Here is a 21,800-nt window from a genome sequence, read left to right on the forward strand (position 1 = left end):
AAACTGAGGACTTGTATGAGTTGGTGGTGATTTAGCTGGATGTAAAAAATTCCAAACTACTCAAAGTGTAAATAAAAAAAATAAAAATAACACAAAAAATTAGAAAGGATTTGTTTAGACAAACTGCCTGCAAGCAATTTTTGGGGATAAATTAAAAAAAAAAGAAAAAAGCATACCTGTTGGGAAACGGCCTCCAAAGAATAAGTTGAATAACTCCTCTGGAGTAATATCTGCTTCAAAATCCCTGTAGTAGTGATAATGGCTGGTTTGTGCTTTATTCAAAGTTGGCTGTTCTTCACCAAACTGATCATAGCGTTTCCTCTTTTCTGGATTACTCAGAATAGCATATGCATTGCCAATGGCTGTCAAATTCAAAAATAAAAAAATGTACTTTACTTCTGCTTTGTCTCCAAGATTTTTGTAGAATGCACAAACCAGTGTTCAGCATAAACAACCTGATACAATAAATACCAAAATAAAAATTTAAAATCAATGCCTTTTCTCCAAAAGGCAATTTTCTTAACTAGATACAGGACTGACTGCCTTAGAGGAGAAAGCCACTGAAATAGACAGACTATGTTGAGAGTTGCTGAATGAGTTGGTTATATTCTGCCTGAAGTGATCAGCAGGGGTTCATCAAAACAATTTTAAATGAACAGTAAAAGCGGATGACACCTGAAAAGTTAAAAGGCTACTTTTAAAATGCACAATAAAAGTACAGCTGTCCAAGTGCTCATCTTAAAGTACATCAGCATTTAATTAAAATTTACAGGTAAGACTGGGATGCCTTCTCTTTGGGCTCTGCAAGTCTTCCTTCTTTCCATGTGTGTTTTCTACAGGTGCCCCAGGCTCTTCCCAAACAAATGCAGAAGATAAACTGGTGATCTTCCAAACTGCCCATGATGTGTGAATAGTGTGTGTGTGTGTGTGTGTGTGAAGTGTGTGTGTGTGTGTGTGAGAGAGAGTGTGTGTGTGCGTGTGTGTGTGCGTGTGCGTGTGCGAGTGTGTGTGTGTGTGTGAGTGTGAGTGTGAGTGTGAGTGTGAGTGTGTGTGTGTGTGTGTGTGTGTGGGTACACACACTTGTAAGTAAAGTGTGTACCTTTTGCTATACAGCAACACCCTTTCTAGAATGGGTTTCAAAGTCTTGTGTCCATTGCCTACCAGGACAGGCTCCAGCATCCCTGCAACCATGTACTGAATAAAGTGGGTAATTTGAAAATGGAGGGAGAGCTATACTTATCTACCTTTCCCACTACCTACAGTTGAGCTTTTCTTTAAATAGGACCTGAATCACCTAATATAAACCAGACAAAGACTCAAGTCACCTCCATTTCATCTAGCAAAAAACTAATTCTTTAGCCAAAGCTGAAGAGGCAAGTCCACTCAAGAAAATCGTAGCAGTGTTAAGATATTAAGCTCTGAATTGTAAAAGCATCCAACATTATCACATTATACAGCTTCATAGGCAAGTACTAGGCTAGCTGCCCTTGCGGTCCTTTTTAAGCCTAGCCAGTTTCACTTTTGGTGTTTGAATTAACCTATCCCATTAGATGTTAGACTGGCCTTGCCCATCCCATGTTCTTATTACCCCTAATGTGAATAACTGGGACCATACCATAGATAATTTGAGGGGCTTATTCATGCATGGGATAAAGCATTTAGGTGACACTTCTGTCCATTAGTAGCGTAGACAGCAGTCCTGGGGTAAATTTTGGTTTCCAAATAACTCAGACCTACTGCATCTATAGAGTTATCCAAGGGGTGAGAACCTACATGCTGGCATGAATATCTATGAATTAGGAGATTACTCAATGACCTGTGCTCTTACTTTGGGAGAAACAGGACAGCAACTAAAAAGGTCACACAGAAAAAAAAAAAAAACACGATCATCAAAAAGACCCTGGCAAACAAGAAACTTCACTCTGATAGAGATCCATGGGAAATATACAAAACACCCCATAAGGACATACAAGTGCTTCAGCTACATAGTTTCTGAATGCCCCTGACATTTTAATTTTTATACACAGTTAAGGGTCTCTGGTTTGCCAGGGTCTTTTTGATATTTTTGTCTACGATATTTTTCTGCAGCAACTTTTTATTTGATCTTTTGCTCATTAATATAAAATTCTGCAGACACCTTAATGTTATAGACAAAAGACTTTGATTAAACTAGAGTGTTTTCAGAAAATGGCAAAGCTATCCCCTTATGCAGTACTGACATCCATAAAAGGGCAAAAGGCTTCACATTTACAGCTAGTGGGGTTTGTTTTTTTGGCCGGAATACCTGAAAGATTTGTGAAAAAAAATGTCAGGAGCATCCTGAAGCCATGCAGCTGTAGCATTTGGATGCTTTAAGTGGTACTTTGCACTTTTTCTGAGGGCCTCTGTCAAAGAAAGTTTACGGTAGCACACACAATGAAGTCTATGGTTTGCAAGAGTCTTTTTAGTGTTTTTTACCTTAAGAGGAAGTGGAGCAGCATTTAATCCAAAGTTGAGGATGTTATACTCACAAGGACCCTCTTTGAAAGATACCACAGAGGCCCAGCAAGGAAATCCCTGAAGGGCTCTGAAATGCTTTGGCTATGCCAGGTCATCCTATAATGTCTTCTAAAAAGTAAACAGTCTGCTACACTGCAGTCACATGTCCTGAGCTAGGACAGCCCCTGAAAATATTTGCAAACAGCTATAGCTCTGGAAGTGTGTGCTCTCATCACTGACCACTTAAATGGGAACAAATGCAGCTGCTTAACCAGACAGTCAAAATGTAAAACAATCTGTTTTTTGGAAAAACAATAGTTCTCTGTAAGTACTGCCTAAGTTTTCTGTCTGCACCCATGCAATCACTCGGAGTCCTTCAAGAAAAGGATTTGAACAGAATGGTTTAAGGTCCTTTCAGAGAGCATAGCAGGCATGAAATGAAGATTAATCAAAGAATCCCTGTCCTTATGAAAAAAAATAGTGGGACGGACAGTGTAACACGGTCTGAAGTCTGAAACCCATATTGAATAACTGCCAATAAATGTTTTTTTCATGACAAAAATTGATGCCAATTGGCCAAATATGTAGAGATGGAGCCATAAGTAGCTTTCTCTAAGCTCCACACTAGTTCTGCCTGGAAGCTTGATATGTAGACCCCAGGACCATTTTGTCCTCTAGAAAGGAGTAACCCACAACAACAAATGCACGAAGGCAACTATGTGAAATTTTCATGTGTGAAGTATACAAAGTTTGGGCCATATGATGAGTGAAGATGATTCAGAACTGAAGTAAAGGCAAACACATTCTGATGCATGTGCTTGTCTAATGCAATTAAGAGATAATCCATCAAAATTTCAAGCCCCTCCAAAACCAGACAACACAGCAGCTTATGTGAAATTGTTCATAGCATCTCTGTACAACCATGTCAATGATTGCATGGTGGATGCTGGAATGCAGCATTAAACAAGTTGTACAACAAAATACAAAAGTCATGGCTAAAATTAGGAAGTGTAACACCAAAAAAGGTAACTCTCTCAAACTGAATAGACAACTAAGAGGACTACTGAAGTTCAAAGCACATTTTGAGGTAAAAATAGCATCCTAGGCCAAGGACAACTGAAAGGCCTTCTTTAGCTACGTCCGAAACCTCAAAGGTAACATACAATAATGTGCTGAACTGTTGGTAAATGCAGTCATGTTAACAGAACTGGGAGATGCATTAAATCTTCTGGCTAATAAATTCAGCTCTAGCTTTACTCCCCCCTCATTCTCAGCCATCCCAAGGAAATACCATCCCTCATAACCCCTCCAACTATCAGCAGGGTGCAGGTCTTAGGTGCGTTCTCCAAGGCCAAGAACACAGCTTGGCCTTAGAGAACGCACCTAAGACCTACGCACCTATCAGCAGGGAGCAGGTCTTAGGTGCGTTCTCTAAGGCTAAGAATACAGCTTTAATAGGCCCTGAAAATGCCACAGAATACCACCTACATAGTCTGAAATGTGACCTGTCAGGGCCACTGGAGTCGCTATTCAACGATAGCCTCTGCACAAAGGCTTTGTGTAACATGAATGGATCCCGGGAACTACAGACCCATTGGTCTGACTAATCTCATATGCAAAGCCATGGAAAGAATGACCATGGAAATGACTAATAATGACAAAGAAAGCTTTCAGACACTGGACTCACCCAGTATGGTTTCAGCAGAAGCAGGTCATGCCAACTGAACCTGGCAGGCTCCTTTGAGGTGGTCACCAAGACAATGGATGAGGGTAAAATGTTGCCTACTGTATACCCTGACCAAGCCAAGGCATTTGATACACTATCCCACATGGACATTGTAAACAAATATATGAAATTAGGCATAGACTCCTATGCAACTTGCTAGACAGCCAGCTGGCTCACAGACAGGATCCAGGAAGTTAGGATTGGAGAGACCACATCCACAAAGAGGCAGATCAGTGGAGTCCCCTAGTGCTCTGTGCTGGGTCTGCTTCTCTTTAGCATTATATTTTTTTATTTTTAGACATCAAGCCCAATGTCAAAGGTTTCTGGCTCAAAGTTTGCAGAGGATTACAAGTTGGGAGCAATCATAGACCCCCACAATGCCAAAGATACTAACATCTTACAGAAAGGTCTAACAGACAAATGACTAGTGCCACAGCCATGGGTTAAAACTCAATGACAAAAAATGCCTAATATTACCTTTTGGGAAGTCAGACGACTTGTTTACCATGGTAAGGTCGAACCAGACCATATCGAATGATGGGATCATCGACCTACGTTTGCGAAAATGACAGTGTCGAATTCTGACATTGTTGAAATAAGACTTTACTTCTACCTCGGAACGGGCTTTAACATGGGCCAAGATAGGGGCGAGATTCATACTTCGACAATGTCTGGTTCGACATTGTTGCTGTTCGGCCTCTGGACTTCAACTGAAGTCATCAACCTTGCCATAGTAAACCCAGACAACTAGGGAAACTACCTCACTGAAAATACTCCTAAAATTAGACAGGAACTTGGGGACTCATGAAGATAGTAACATGGCTTTTGACCATTAAGAAGTAATAGCATAGCGGTAGAGTTGTCGGCTTAAGAGCAGGCAGGCAAGGTTCGAGCCCACACAACAACCTTTTGGGGTTGGGAGGGTGGCCTAATGGTTAAGGTGTTTGCCTTACAAACACAAGGTGCAGGGTTCAAGTCTCACAAGGGATAATTGGCTAGGCTTAAAATGGCTCGCAAGGGCAGTTAGCTTAGTACTAACCTATGAACCTATGACCAACATGTGTCTAAGGTTGTAAGAAAATTATTTTATGTCACTTAACTTATAAGTAGGGGCATGGCATCTAGATCCAGAAAAGTCATTCTGTCACTGTACTTAGCCCTCATCAGACAGTACAGTTGTGTACCTACCATAAATGTAGATGTTAGAGTGTATACCCTGCTGCAGTCATCACACTTGGGGTTATCCTGCCGTCAGGCGGTCCCGCAGTCGGTCCGAATTCCAAAGTCTTGGTCCGGCGTCGATTGCTGTCACTTCTTCCCTGACGTCAGTGCGCCAGGGGTATATAAGAGGCATCCGATGCCATTTTCTTCAGTTGTTCTTGCCCCAGATGTCAGGTGCCCCCCCAAAAGGTGGTCAGTAGATAGTACCAATAACAAAAGTTTAGCACAAACAAAATATCCCTCCAGCTATAAGCAAATACACCACAAAGGTTGTATCAGATTTTAAGGTATTGAAATGTTTTAGTTAGGTCAGAGGGGGTGGAGGGAGGGTAACCTGGACTGCAGCAGGGTATACACTCGAAAATCTACATTTATGGTAGGTACAAAACTGTACTATGTTCATCGTGTTACCCTGCTGCAGTCATCACACTTGGGTAGAATCCCAAAACTAAGGATGGGAGGTGGACTCAAACAGGGTTAGAGGAGGCTAGAAGGCCCTGCAAAACTGCAGTGGCGAAGCCAGCTCTAGTCTTAGAGTAAAGAGGTAAGTTATAGTGTTTGGTGAAGGTGTGTACTGAACTCCAAGTTGCAGCTTCCAGAATATCCTTGGTTGGCACCCCCCTGAGGAAGGCTGTAGATGTAGCTGCTGCCCTGGTAGAGTGGGGCCTTATGCTAGCAGGAACTGGTTTTCCATGGTGGGTGTAGCAAAAACATATGCAAATGTCCTATCCATTTGGAAATGGTCTGTTTTGAGATGGCCTTTCCTTGTGATGCTGTAGCATAGGATACAAAAAGCTGGTCAGATTTTCTGAAAACCTTAGTTTTATCCAAGTAGTAATGTAGCTGCCTGTGAATGTCCAAGGAATGCAGGAGTCTTTCTCCTTTGTTCTGTGGATTTGGAAAGAAGGTGGGTAAATGGATGGTTTGATTTAGAGCCACACTGGATACCACCTTAGGCATAAAGGAGGGGTTAGTTCATAGAGAAACTCTGCCTTGATGAAAAATGAAGAAAGGCTCTACTGACATTAGTGCCTGAAGCTCTGAGACTCTTCTGGCTGAAGTAATTGCTAGCAGCAGGGCAGTCTTCCATGATATAAACTTTAAGTCAGCTGAGAAAGCTGGTTCAAAAGGAGGTAGCGTAAGTTTTTCCAGAACAAAATTGAGGTCCCAAGTTGGTGTTGGTGCTCCCCTGGGAGGCCTAATGTTTTTGGCCCCTCTGAGAAACTGCCTTAGAAGTGGATGTGAAAATAAGGGAGGATCCGTGTTGTAGTGAGCAGAAATAGCTGAGGCGTGGATTTTAATAGATGAAAAAGAAAGCCCTTTGTGTAACATCTCAGTTAAATATTGTAGAATCTGAGGCATGTCCGGCTGAAGGGTATTTTGGCCTTTAGCTTGGTTCCAGGCGCAAAACCTTTTCCATTTGTCTGAGTAGGCTTTCCTGGTGGTGGGCCTCCTGGCTTCCAGAATAACATCCATAACAGCTTGTGAAAGAGGAGCTGGCTGGTTACTTAGGTGATTTGCCATGCAGCCAAATTTAAGGTTTTGAGCTGGCTGTGTAGAATCTGACTGTCTTGCTGAGTGAGCAGATGAGTAATTTGTGGTAAAATCCATGGTGGGCCCCGGGCCATATACCTTAATAGTGGGTACCAGTGCTGGCGTGGCCAGTCTGGGGCAATGAGTATCATTCAGGGTCTCTCCATCCTGACTTTCAGCAGCACCTTTGTGAGAAGGGGCAATGGAGGGAAGGCATATACTGTCAGCATTTTCCAACTGAATGAGAGTGTGTCCACTTTCCAACCTTGATGGTGAAATGTCCTTGTACAAAATTTTGTTAGCTGATAGTTTTGGGGGCTGGCAAACAGGTCTATGTCTGGGTGCCCCCATATTTGAGTTATCATTGCAAATACTTGTGGATCCAGTTTCCACTCGTGGGGATCCATGATGCTTCTGCTTAGGTCGTCTGCCAATGTGTTCTTTTTTCCTGGCAGGAATTGAGCTTGTAATTGAACTTGGTAAGCCAGTGCTGTGTTCCACAAGGTCATTGCTTGCCTGCATAGAGGGTAGGAGTGTGTAACCCCTTGTTTGTTTATGTACCACATTACTGTGGTGTTGTCTGTCCTTATTGTAAGCTGTCCTGGATGTAAGAGGTCCTTGAAGGCTGTCAGGGCATTCTGTACAGCTAGCATTTCTTTTTGATTGATGTGCAGATTCCTTTGATCTGCAGTCCATATGCCTTGAACGCACCGTCCTGCCATGTGTGCCCCCCAGGTGTAGTCTGATGCATTTGTTGCCATAGCTTGCCTGGCTGGGGGTAAGGTGAAAGGCTGACCCTTGTTGAAGTGACATGCCTGTGACCACCATAGAAACTCTTGTTGAAGGCAGGGAATGAGAGGTATCATTGTTTCCAAGCTGTGGCTGTGTTGAGTCCATACGCTTTTTAGGTACCATTGTAATTTCCTCATATGCAGTTTTGCAAATGGTATTAGTAGTATGCAAGATGCCATGAAGCCCAAGGCCTGCAAAATTTTTCTTGCAGGGAGTTGGGTCTTTGTTGCCATTGTTTTGAAGTATTGAGTCAGTTGTAGCTGTTTGTCTGGCGTCGGATACAACATCTGGCTACAACGGCCCAGATGGCTTAAGAGAATGTCCTTTCTTTCTGCTTGGATGAGGCAGTCATCCAGGTATGGGTATATTTGAATTCCTCTTTGTCTGCAGTATGCAATTACTGATGCCAGGCATTTTGTGAAGACCCTGGGTGCAGTAGATTAGCCAAAGGGCAGTGCAGAGAATTGGTAATGGGTTGAACCTGCAATGAAACGGAGGTATCTTCTGCAATTTTGTCTGATAGGGACATGCAGGTATGCCTCCTTGAGGTCCAACGTTACTAGCCAAGCTTTCTTGCCCAACATGGGAAGAAGCTGCTGTAGTGTTAGCATCTTGAATTTGGGTACTTGCAAGAAGGTGTTTAGAATTGAAAGGTCCAGAATGGGTCTCCAAGCATTGTCTAAGCAGATTATAAAGAGGAGGCTAAATATTTTTTTCAGTTCACATTTATAAACAGACCATAAAATATCAAGACTAATTTATGTTCCAGGTGTTGCTTCTAGTCATACAGAAGAATCAGCTATAAGAAGGCAGTTGCCCAAGTGAAGGAATATGTGAATGCCCTTTGAACATACGTAAACTAAAACAAGAATCAAACATTTTGAGACCGTCATTAGGGACGTTGCCAGTCCAACTGGCAAGGATGTAAAATAACGAGTGCTGTAGTCCCTACCTTTTATCCTGAGGAACATCATGGGAGAAAGGAAACACAGGAATGTGATGGTTGCCGTCCTCAAATACTAACCAATAAAGAAAATTTGTCAATTAAAGCAAATAAGCCTTAAACTAATTATGAATTACTAAGCCCTGACAAATTAGTTTAATGCTCTTAAAATTTAGAGAAGGACAGAAAATCATATTTGTTAGGAATAACAAAAAACTTGAGCAGCAGTCCCTCCCATTGCTGAGAACTGAGAAGCAGCACTTTTTCTGCAACACCTTGTGGACCTGATCCCACACTAGAGACAGGCAATCCTGAAAAGTTCTAGCTGCAACAGATTCAAATTCTACTGCACAGCTCAGAGAAAGCACACATCAAGTTCCCACTCGTTCCAGATTCCTGTTATCTGCCTTAATATAAAAACCTCCATCATATTTGGAAAACACCTGAAGCTTCTGATATCTGCAGTCGTGGCATGGGGCACTGAAAACATCCGACACACTAATCTCACACTAATCTCACTGTAAAATATGGGTTTTAAATGCAGCTAAGGAGTGAATGCAGTTACTATAGGTTCACAGGTGTACACTAGTCTAAAAACCACTACGGTCCTTAAAAGCCTAGCCATGCAACTCAAATGTGATCCACAAATTTAATTTATATTCGATTTGTATAGGGGGTGAGTTAGTGACTGCCTTTGTCCATCAGAGACATAGATGCCAGAACAGGGGTGAATAGCTGATTAAAAGCAAGATGGACCAGTGAATGGGTAAAAAGGGCTAGGGAGGAACTCTCACATGGATGGGAAACCTGTTTCACAGAAAAGGAATTCTCTGAGAAACATTTGCCTCTACGTGTTAGTCCTGGAGTTTGATTTTGCGGATATACAAAACACTCCTTCAAAACAAGTGCCAGGCAAAGATCACCTCCCAGAAGTCTGTACGATACAGAGTAGACTGACACTGTTTTGAGGTGATCAGCATAAGGCATTGTATTTACTCCCTGTATTCTTTTACTCCCTGTATTCTTTAAGGAACCTTTGTGGACGTTTCAGTTGCTGCATGTGTCTGGTCAGGTACATACCAAAGGGTCATTACACTCTATGATGGGCCTGAGTACAGTGATATGATGACCACTCTGGACTTGGACACCATACCCTTGCTTATACTTTAAGCAATACATAAAGATTTTCTTATTACCTTGGACACATGTTGGTCATAGAATAAGTTACTGTCTACAGGAAAGAGTTCCCAGATCCCAGACTAGTGAATCAACTTTTAAGGTTGTTTTATTACGGATTCTGTTATCCTAGGTGGCAGACTTCTCAAAAAGTACAATAATGCATTTCTTGGTATTGAGTTTTACGCCATGGCTTTGGCACCAATCATTTGTCTTTATAAGACCTTTGTGAAGGGTGTTCACATCTTTGGGGGGGGGGGGGGGATTCAATGACTACTCCCAGTTTGCAAACATCTGCAGACTTGCGTTTGCCAGAGAACTTTGACATTGGCTTTGACATCCAAGAAGTAGATGCCAAAGAGGAGTGGTCCTAGCACAGAGCTCTGGAGGGCTCCACTGGTGATTGGCTTCCTTATAGGTTCATAGGCAGGTACTAGGCTATTGGCCCTAAGGCCTATATAAGCCTAGCCAAAAAGGTACCCTGGCTTTCGCCAAACAAGAAAATTATTTTCCTGTGCCCCTGTCGAGCAGAGCCACAGAGGTGATTCCCGGGGTGAATTTCCTATTTCCCATCCAGTCATCAAGATTTTTCTTGAAGAATGCTACTGAGGAGGTTTTTTTATATAGATAGGTAGCTTGTTCCAGAGTATGGGAAGGCTCTGGGACAGGAATCTATCCCTCCAGCATGTTCTGTTTATTGTCGTGAAAAGGTTTAGGTCACTAGAGTGTGTAGCTCGGGGGGACTAGAATTTCTTTAAGTGATGCATGTCTAACAGCTCTGGGTTTGACATAGCTTTGTATGATAGGCAGAGATAGCCTCCGAGTAGGCGATATGTGACAGAGTAAAGCTGGAGTTTTTTGAGAAGCTCTGCTTAGGGCATCCGTTTGAGGCTGGTAGTCCTCTTTGTGAGGTATTTCTGTGGGGTCTATATTGAAAGAATGAGAGAGAGTGCAAACGCTCAGATAAGCAAAAATGCCAAAACTCGAAAACATTATTGTGGGGGGCACCAACTCTGAGATCACACTACAGTAAAGAAAGGGCAAATATTACGATCTTCACTGTCCTGCGATATATAAAAAAAAAAAAAAAAAAAAAACTAGTTGCAGCATTTTCGCTCATCCGAGAGATTGCACTTCATCTCTTTCGTTCTTTCAATATGTAACCATTTCTGCAGCCTTTCCAGTTGTTGTAGATGTCTTGTGAGGTACATACCAAAAGGGGCATTGTACTCTAGAATGGGTCTAATGAGTGACGAGTAGAGGGGAACAATGACCTCTTTTTTCATGGATGAAAAACCTTTTGTGATGAGGTGTGCCACATAGAAGGATTTCCTGACTATGTAGCGATGTGATTATCAAACTGTCCACCTGTGTCCCAAGGTCTCATCACACTTTCAGTGTTAAGCAGACTACCACCTATGTGGCAGCTCATGGGTACAGAATTTTTACCAAAGGGGATGACAATGCACTTTTTGACATTGAGCTTGAGGCCATGGCTTGGACACCAGGCATCTGTCTCAGTGAGGCCCTTTTGTAGAATGTGCACATAGTTAGGAGTTTTGATTATGGCTCATAGTTTGCAGTCATCTGCGAACTTCATTAGCCAAAGACCTTCTGTGTTAGCCTGTACTTCAGAAAAGTAAATACCAAACAGGAGAGGACTTAGGACTGAACCCTGTGGTACTCCACTTGTCACTGGTCTGAAGTCGGATTTGGAGTCTGCTACTTTCACAGTGTGGGTTCTGTCAGTGAGTCAGTTGGCAACCCATCTGGTGACATAGGGATTTATACCTAGTTTAGTGAGTTTATGTAAAATTCCAGAGTTGGGGAAGGTGTCAAAAGCCTTGGCGAGATCTAGATAGGCTGTGTGAACCACCTTACCCTAGTCTACAGCTTTGGTGACTGCTTCAAAGAAGTCAATCAGGTTTAGGAGACATGATCTGCCTTTTACAAACCCGAACTGGGTGGGGTCCAGAGTTTGGAGATTACCAATGTCTTTGTTTACAAGTTCCATGGCCTTGCAGACCAGGCTCGTTAGGCTAATGGGGCAGTAGTTTCCGGGGTCCGTGGTGGCTCCTCCTTTGTGGAGTGGGATAACCATCACTGTGAGACATTCAGTGGACACAAAACTTGAGGTGAGGCTATGATTGAACATGGTGCTTAGGTGGGGTGCTAGTCCATTCTGTAGTTCGTGTAGAATACAGCCTGGGATGTTGTCAGTTCCCAGGGATGCTGTGTTCTTGGCTTTGGAGAGTGTGGTTTTTACCTGTGCAGCAGTGAATGCAAGAACTTTGCATTTTTCCGGTATACAGATGGGCCCTTTAGGGGGTGACAGGGAGTAAAGTTAGCAGGGAACCTATCTGCCAGGATGTTGGCAATATCAATTGGTTCTGTATATTTAGTGCCATTGTGCTGTAATTCAGAGCAGATCTGAGTGTTGCCACTGAGATTCTTAACATAGCTATAGAATGCTTTGGGGTGGTCTTTAGAATCAGTGGCAATTCTGTTTTCGTAACTAGCTTTAGAGGATTTTATGAGGGATATCAGCTTCTTACTGAGGCTGACCAGGGAGTTCCTCCAATCATGGGATTTTACTCTTTTTTGCAACAATTTCTTTCTTCTGTTGCAGAGTTTGTTTATGGCAGGGGACCACCAGATTGGCTTCCCTTTTTGGAGGATAGTATCTTGGTTCAGTTAGGGATAGCACGATCCATACACTCATGTAAGTGCCTATAAAGTGCATCTGTGTAGGATTCAGCAGTCTTAAATCTATTGTCCATCTGCATGGGTGTCATGAAGTTTGCCACATCTGTCTTAAGAAGCGTGAAGTTGGCTTGGGAGAAATTTTTTACGGTGGTTTCCCTAATGGGGGTTGGGGTGGGATGTGGATGTCTAGGGTGATTAGCTTGTGGTGGGATCTGACCAAGGAGGAACTGACCTCTGGTGTGGAACACCAGCCAGCCATGTTGGTAATGATCAGGTCTAGAATACTGCTGCCCCTGGTGGGGGTGTGGATAAGTTGAGCCAAGACGTTGGAATTTATGAATTTCAGAAAACATTGAGCAAAAGAGTTGGTACATGAGTAGTTTTCCCAGTTAATGGTGGGGTAGTTGAAATCGCCCATTATTAGGGTGTTGGGTTGTACCCTAATATTTTCCAGTGCATCAAGAAATGAGGAGTGGGAATCCTGGGGCATGGTGGGGGATCTGTAGCAAGTTACAATTTGGATTGCGGTCTTGCCCAGAGTTAGTTGCACTTGGATAATCTCGGATGCATTGTGCTGAGCAACTAGCCTGGACGTGTGGTTATCCTTAATGAATATGGACACGCCTCCACCTTTAGTGTTTTGGTCCAGGTTAGGTGGCCATTAGGTGTGGTATGAATTATAGCCTGGTAATGCAGGGGTGCTGTCTGGAGCCTTGAACCAGATCTCTGTCACTGCACAGATGTCGATGTACTCCATTTTAAGGAGTGCATCGAGTGAATGCATTTTGAGGTTTAGACATCCAGCATTGAGTAGCATTACCTTCAGATTTTGCTTGCTTGTACCCGTTACTGTGGTGAATTTGTCATTTGACCCTTGCCTAAAAAAGCCACTATAGGTGTGGCAAGAGCCTTAGCCAGTATCTAGAATCCCAAGGGCGACAGGTGCAGGCCATCTCTGGCAAAGCATCGTGGTCTGTCGATCATGTCATCCAAGGTAGACAGATACTGGATGCCCTTAGAATGATACCAGAAGCTTAGCCAATTGTTGAAGCCAATCATTTTGTCCTTGTACTGTGGTATCATTGTGGGTGATGGCAAGATGCTACTCAGGGCTAGGGTCATACCTCCCTGGGCTACAAGATCAGAGAGAGCTCCTCCATGTCTCTTTTCATGTATTCCAGGGAGGTATGTCTCAGGTCATTCACACCAACATGGACAATGACAGAGTCATATTTGTACTTGTTGTGGGGTGACCTGAGTGATGCATTATGTGGCAGATCCTGGCACCCGACAGGCAGCTGACATTAACTTTCTCCTCGTTTAGCCTGGTGAGTGGAACATCAGTGTACCTGACTAGAGTCAGCTATGACAAGAGTGTTGGGTACGTTGTTATGCCTTATGGGCTGTGGTTGAGTGGCACATTGAGTTTGTGGGCGGTGTCATTTGGGTTGTGTTAGGAATGGAGGTTGCCTGCATTTCTGCTTTGGAGGTCTCTGTTGCTTGAGCAGATTTTTATTGAGAGCCTCTGTGAATGTAGGTGTGTGTTTTGTGTTTGTGTGTGTGTTTTGGTGGTGTAGGTTTTGAGGGACTATGTGAGGAGTGTAGTGTGGTGTGGTGCAAGTGTTTACCTTCTCCCCTTTACTGTCTAGACCAGTCTTGGGTGAAGAGCTTTGCTTCCAGTTTGGCTATATAAGTGCACTTCTCACAGGTTGTAGTGTTGGGTGGTAAGAGGAGAGGGTTGTCTGTGTACATGAGGCAATTGCTGCATTGCCCCAAGATGCCCAGATTCATCAGGTAGACAGGAGAAAACACTGGGAGCTGACCCTTAGACATGCCTGGATAGGTACTTATTTAAGTACTAAAAACTGTTTTCCTCTAGACAAGTGAGGAAAGTTGAGTGCTGTAGTAATTTGTAGCTTATTTAGTGCTTACAAGTTCTGAACAAGTGCTGAGCTCAAAAGATTTGAGTGCTAAAATAACTGGCTAGTTATAAGGGAAAATCTGAAGAGCAGACTTTATAGTGACAGGAATACTTTAACCGTAGTTAAGAGGCGATGCATAGTGTTTTTTTTTTTTTTTTTTTTTAAATATAACAGTAGCAAATGAGCAAACTTATTTAAACAATTTAACCAATAAAAAGCTAAAAACGGAGCCCCATTCCAGCAGTCTTCGATCATACAAGTTCTAACTGCACACTCCTACCACCAGGGTGCAGAGGAACCTTCTCCAAAAAGATGGTCTGGATTAGTGCTCAAGTTATACAAACAAAGCTAGATTCAGCAGGTCTGAATTTAGTCTATGCTACAGCAAAGGTACAGTTTTGTACCTACCATAAATGTAGATGTTCGAGTGTTCACCCTGCTGCAGTCATCACACTTGGGTTATCCTGTCGTCAGATGGTCCCGCAGTCGGCCGGATTTCCAAAGTCTTGGTCCGACGTCGGTTGCTGTCGCCTCATCCCTGACGTCAGTGCGCCAGGGGTACATATACTGCAACCGATGCCATTTTCTTCAGTTTTTCTTGCCCCAGATGTCAGGTGCCCCCAAAAAGGTGATCAAAATTAGTACCAAATGGTGTGAACACTGTACAAACACAAAATCCCTTCAGCTATAAGCAAATACATCAGTAAGGCATAGCAGAGATTTAGCCAAAAGATCAGAGGGGTTGGAGGGAGGGTAACCTGGACTGCAGCAGGGTGAACACTCGAACATCTACATTTATGGTAGGTACAAAACTGTACTATGTTCATCGTGTTACCCTGCTGCAGTCATCACACTTGGGTTGAGTCCCAAAGCTAAGGCAGGGTGGAGGTATCCTAGAGGGTTAGTGGAGGCAATGAGGCCCTGCAGAACTGCAGTGGCGAAGCCTGCCCTGGACTTAGAATAAAGAGGTAGGTGATAGTGTTTGGTGAAGGTGTGTACTGAACTCCAAGTTGCAGCTTCTAAAATTTCCTTGGTAGGGACCCCTCTGAGAAAGGCTGTAGAGGTAGCTGTTGCCCTGGTAGAGTGGGATCTAATGGTAGTAGGAACTGGTTTTCCATGATGGGTATAACAGAACCGTATGCAATGGCCTATCCATTTAGAAATGGTTTGTTTGGATATAGCCCTCCCTTGAGAAGCTGTAGCATAGGATACAAAGAGCTGGTCAGTTTTTCTGAAAGCCTTAGTTTTGTCCAAGTAGTAACGAAGCTGCCTGTGAATGTCCAAGGAATGCAAGAGTCTCTCACCTTTGTTCTGTGGATTGGGAAAGAAAGTGGGTAGATGGATGGTTTGATTTAAAGCTACACTGGAAACCACCTTAGGCATGAAGGAAGGATTAGTTCGTAGAGAAACTCTGTCTTGATGAAAAATGAGGAAAGGTTCCACTGCCATTAGTGCCTGTAATTCTGAGACTCTCCTAGCAGAGGTTATTGCCAGGAGCAGGACAGTCTTCCAAGATAGGAACTGAAGGTCTGTAGAGAAAGCTGGTTCAAAGGGAGGTAACGTTAGTTTTTTCCAGAACAAAGTTGAGGTCCCATGTTGGTGTAGGAGCTCTTCTAGGTGGTCTAATGTTTTTTGCCCCTCTGAAGAACTGCTTTAGAAGAGGATGTGAAAATAAAGGTGGATTTGTGTCGTAGTGAGCTGAAATAGCTGAAGCATGGGTTTTAATTGAGGAGAAGGAAAGTCCTTTGTGCAACATCTCTGCTAAATACTGCAGAATGTGAGGCATATGAGGCTGAGTTGTGTCTTGGTCTTTAGCTTGGTTCAAGGCAGAAAAACTTTTCCATTTGCCGAGTAAGCTTTCCTGGTGCTTGGCCTCCTGGCTTCCAGAATAACATCCAGAACTGCTTGTGAAAGAGGGGCTGGTTGGATGTTTAAAAGATTCGCCATGCAGCCAAGTTTAAGGTTTTAGCTGGCTGTGTAGAATCTGTTTGTTTTGCTGCGTGAGCAAATGAGGTATTTGAGGCAATATCCATGGTGGGCTGTGAGCCATATTCTTCAATAGTGGGTACCAGTGCTGGCGTGGCCAGTCTGGGGCTATGAGAATCAGTCGAGGTTTCTCCTTTTTGACCTTCAAAAGAACCTTTGTGAGAAGAGGTAATGGTGGAAAGGCATATGCTGTCAGGTTTTTCCAACTGAAGGAGAGAGCGTCCACTTTCCAAGCTTGATGGTGGAATGTCCTTGTACAAAATTTTGTCAGTTGGTAGTTTTGAGGACTGGCAAACAGGTCTATATTTGGTAGGCCCCGTTTTTGAGTTATCATTGTAAATATTTGTGGGTCTAGCTTCCACTCGTGGGGATCTTTGATGTTTCTGCTTAGGTCGCCTGCCAATGTGTTTTTCTGTCCTGGCAGGAATTGAGCTTGTTAACTGGACTTGGTAGGCCAGAGCTGTGTTCCATAAGATTATTGCTTGCCTGCAAAGAGGGTAGGAATGTGTGCCCCCTTGTTTGTTTATGTACCACATTACTGTGGTGTTGTCCGTCTTTATTGCAAGTTGTCCTGGATGTAGAAGATCCTTGAAGGCTGTCAGAGCTTTCTGTACAGCTAGCATCTCTTTTGGATTTATGTGCAGTTTTCTTTGTTCTGCAGTCCATAGGCATTGAATGCATTGCCCTGCCATGTGTGCCCCCCAGGCATAGTCTGAAGCGTCTGTTGTGATAGTTTGCCTGGTTGGGGGCAAGGTAAAAGGCTGACCCTTGCTGAGGTGACATGCCTGTGCCCACCATAGAAATTCCTGTTGAAGGCAGGGAATGAGAGATATCACTGTGTCCAAGCTGTGGCTGTGTTGAGACCATACATTTTTTAGGTACCACTGTAATTTCCTCATATGCAGTTTTGCAAATGGTATTATCAGTATGCAAGATGCCATGAAGCCCAAAGCCTGCAGAATTTTTCTTGCAGTTAATTGGGTCTTTGTTACCATTGTCTTGAAATATTAAGTCAGTTGTAGTTGCTTGTCTGATGTAAGATGAGCCTTCTGGGCCATTGTGTCCAAGCTGGCACCCAGGAATGTCATTTTTTGTGAGGGTACTAGTTTTGACTTCTTTTCGTTTACTGTGTACCCCAGACAATTTAGTAGATGCTCCACAAAAGCCAGATGGTGTAAGAGAATGTCTTTTCTTTCTGCTTGGATGAGGCAGTCGTCCAGGTATGGATATATTTGAATTCCTCTTTGTCTGCAGTATGCAATTACTGGTGCCAGGCATTTTGTGAAAACTCTGGGCGCAGTAGATAAGCCAAAGGGCAGTGCAGAGAATTGGTAATGGGTTGGACCTGCAATGAAACGGAGGTATCTTCTGCAACTTTGTCTGATAGGGACATGCAGGTATGCCTCCTTGAGGTCCAACGTTACCAGCCATGCTTCCTTGCCCAACATGGGAAGTAGCTGCTGTAGTGTTAGCATCTTGAATTTTGGGACTTGCAGGTAAGTGTTTAGAACTGAAAGATCTAGAGTTGGTCTCCAAGCATTGTTCTTTCTGGGTACTAGAAAGAGCCTTGAGTAAAATCCTTGGCCTTGCTCTTGAATCGGTACCCGTTGAATGGCTCTCATGGCCATGAGAGCTGTAATTTGTTTTTGAGCCTCTGCCCTTTGATTTAGTGGCAGGTTTGGCATTCCTCTTTTCATTGGCAAGGTGTGAAAGTGGAATCTGTATCCTCATAAAATAATGTCTAGGACCCATTTGTCCTTTGTGATCCTGTGCCAGTTGTCTGCAAAAAGTGCTAGTTTTCCCCCAAGGGGGCTAACAAAAGAGCTTTGTTTGGCCAGTCGAGGTGCAAGTCATTGAGTTTGCCTTCTGGTGGGTTGAGACCTGTCTTCTCCTCCTTTCTGTGTTGCAGTGCCCCATTGGCGAGGTTTATACTGGGCTTGTGGTTGTCCTCTGCCCCTTGGGCGCCTGTATTTACCCCTCTAAGGTCTGTCAGTGGCTGGAAAGGACCAAATTTTTGTTGGCCAGTTTCTGCTGAAGCGAGGGGGTTGTACCTGTAGGAAATCTTTGACTGTCTGCATTGATTTCGCCTTATCTTACATTTTCTTTAGCACTTCTGCTTTAACTCCAAAAAGCACATCCTGCTGTAAGGGTGCATCCAGTAGTTTTGCTTTGACATGATTAGGTAGACTTTGTTCCTTTAACCAGGCATGCCTATGTATAACTGATCCAGTGACAGCTGCTCTGCAGGAGGCCTCCAAAGAATCAAACCCACATTGTAAGGTATGTTTGCCCACCTGCTCGGTGGCGTGCAACAAATCCTGTACTTCTTTCAATTCAGATTGTTGGGGAAGGGAGGTTATCTTTTGTTTTAACTGAGAGATTAGAAACTGCTGATACTTGAGCATATGAAATTGACAATTTAGTGCTCTCATAGCTAATGTGGCTGAGATGTAAACCTTTTTCCCCCACCTGTCTAGTGCTCTTGAGTCCCCCTCAGAAGTTACTGGGTTTTTAGCCATGGAAGCCTTAGCCCCCTTGGGACCCTGGGAGATAGTCTCTGGGTCAGCTACTGGGCTTTTGTAAAGAAATTTGTGGGAATCAGGTACTCTGTAGTATCTGTCAGTCTTAGCCGGAGCAGGAGGTAGAGAGTCTGGGTTGAAACTGGATTCTAAATAGACATCATCCACAATGTCCAAAACAGGTGGGATGGCTAGAGGTCTGTGTTGGAGGAGTAAAAAACTCTCTGAGCCTTTTCTTGGAATCAGAGAAATCCTGACCTTCCCACTGGAAATGTTCCCTCATAGTGTGTAAAGTTTCCCCAAAAGAGTAGTCTTCAGGAGGGGAAGCTGAGGGAATAGAGTCCTCAGCATCAGAATCTTCATAAGGAGAGTAGGAAAAGTCTTGGTCTTCAGAGGAATCCGAAGAAATAGACAGTTGCTCAGAAGAAGCAGAATCTTCCTCTTGTCTAGGCCTTTTGTCAGGAGGAGGCTGTGAACCCCTGATAAGAGAAATCAAATCTTCAGCCATTTTGAGCATCTGTTTCTTAGGCATAGGGCCTTGAACAGGAGACTGAAGTGTAGTCTTTTTTGCTTTAGAAGGAGTCTTAGACTTGGAAAACGTTTTGACTGTGAGAGTCGTCGGTCTGAAAACGCCCTCAGAAACCGATGGCGTTTCCGAAGCACCGACGTCCTTAGAAGGTATATCGTCGGAAGGGCCTGAAGTAAAAGGCTGTGTCGGCCTAGTACATTCTGTCAAAATATCCGTAGTGGTCTCTGGTTCCAGGACTGCGGTAGTCAGGGGCTGCGTCGGAGCCTCACTGATAACCGGAGACCGGATCAACCGAGGCCTCGGAATCGGGTTTAGGCCTTGGCTGTCGGTCCTTGTCCCTGCGTTTTTTGTGCACGCCGGTAGTCGGTAGCTTCGACGGCATGTTATAGTTAAATTTTCTACCAAAAAAGTGTCGTGCGAAATCAAAACGCCTTTTAATAGTACGCTTATTAAACCTAGCACAAAAACGACAAGAAGTGACGTTGTGATCAGGGCCTAGGCAAGGTATGCAATAAGAATGAAAATCCTTATGAGGTATTTGCTTCCCACAAGAAATACAATTGTTAACTTTTTCTGACATCGGTCTGAGGCAAGAAAAGTTTCCCCAACAGGGCACTTAGCTTTATAGAAGACTTCGGTCTGAAATTCGAATTCGATAATCTCAGGAGTCGGCCGACCGGCACTTAAAAACTGCTTCTGCTTCGGGCACCGCGCGGCAAGAAAGACTGAAGAAAATGGCTTCGGTTGCAGTATATGTACCTCTGGCGCACTGACGTCAGGGATGAGGCGACAGCAACCGACGTCGGACCAAGACTTTGGAAATCCGGCCGACTGCGGGACCGCCTGACGACAGGATAACCCAAGTGTGATGACTGCAGCAGGGTAACACTATGAACATCAAGGAATACCAATTTCAGAAAGAAATAGTTCAAATAAGCAGGCCTAACCAATTCTAACTTCCCGGATCCTGTCGGTGAGCCATTTAACTTTCCAGCATGTTACACAGCAGTTTATACTTAGTTCTATAAGTTTTTTGACAATGCCCAAGTGAGGTACTGTGTCAAATGCCTTATAAATTTATATTTCGCTTCATAATGTTCTAAAACCTACCTAAAGTAGGAGGCAAGCTCCTGGAGTATGTCAAAAAATTTCCTTAGGCAATGTCCGTTTTTCCTTTACTAAATTAGACATAACATAGTGATATTTGTTTTTGGTTGCTATTACTATTTGACATGAGAAAGCTCCCCTTACATAGCTCTCCAAGAACGTTCATGGTTATACTACAAAAGTCCGAGTCATTCAACACAGTATGCTCTGTAGGTATTTGGAGTAAACTCTGTTTCATCAGAACAAAACGATGGACCAAAGAATTATAATGGAAGTTAGCATTGAGGATCAAGGCTTGTAAAACAAATATTTTGTTTTGTTTAGGTGTGCATCATTACATGCAAAATCTCACATTTCAGTAAGAAATGCTCCACTCTGGACAGGGAAAACTTGACCCTTTACTCGTAGTATATATTTTATGGCAGCCTCAGAAGCTGGGTTATACAACTTGTACTGCCAAATGTGCAGACACGGTCATGCAACAGCTTCATATATCATTTTAAGATATACCCTCAGAATGCCAGTGCAATAACTGCTGGCTTGATACAGTGCATTCTCTCCAGTCTGAAAACAATTTTCCAGGGTACTATAAGATGATGAAACAAACAGCCATTTTGATAGTGTTCATTAGTTAACTAGAGTACCCCTCTTTTTCTTTGGCAAAGAGGAAAAAACATTAAAAAAATATTGCAGAATGGTAAATTATTTATTTTTGGAGGGGGGAGGGTCTTGAATGTAAAAAGCTCTTACAAAAGAAAGTTTCAGTTCTGTTACAGAAACTAGTGGAAAAGACCAAGACAAACATGCTGGTAATACTGACATATGTAGCTTGAGGGAAAACAATGCAAACCTAATTCATACAGAGAATGGAGGCTAAGAAGGAAATGCAGCAGAGAACACATCCAACCTTCTACTGCTTCTGCTACACTGAAAACTCTGTGCTACCTTCTCACATGCGACTATTATGGCCTGCAACACCCATCCAGATAATGAAGACATTCCAGCATTCAAAGTTTTATCCTCCAGGGTCAAAATGAGAAAACAATTTGAATGCAGGCCCCTTGACTGTTGTTGGGACAGCAGGCCAATGTAAATTCGCTTCCATGGGAACTCTTGACAACCTACAGAAGGGACAAACATGAACTTTTCCAATCTGGGTTAC

The 21,800-nt window shown here is 43.3% G+C and overlaps 1 protein-coding gene across 2 annotated transcripts in view; it reads right to left on the reverse strand.

Moving 5' to 3' along the window:
• Positions 1 to 21,800, reverse strand: part of DNAJC18 (DnaJ heat shock protein family (Hsp40) member C18) — a gene marked incomplete at its 3' end in the record, with an annotated part of 495,263 nt that overhangs the window by 265,031 nt on the left and 208,432 nt on the right. For both annotated transcript variants that reach the window (XM_044068998.1, XM_044068999.1), the window contains 1 exon segment: positions 177 to 362. In XM_044068998.1, the coding sequence (XP_043924933.1) occupies positions 177 to 362 (186 nt within the window).

The sequence above is a fragment of the Protopterus annectens genome, chromosome 4.part0 (genome assembly GCF_019279795.1).
Source record: "Protopterus annectens isolate FY-2018-M chromosome 4.part0, PAN1.0, whole genome shotgun sequence".
NCBI lineage: Eukaryota > Metazoa > Chordata > Ceratodontiformes > Protopteridae > Protopterus > Protopterus annectens.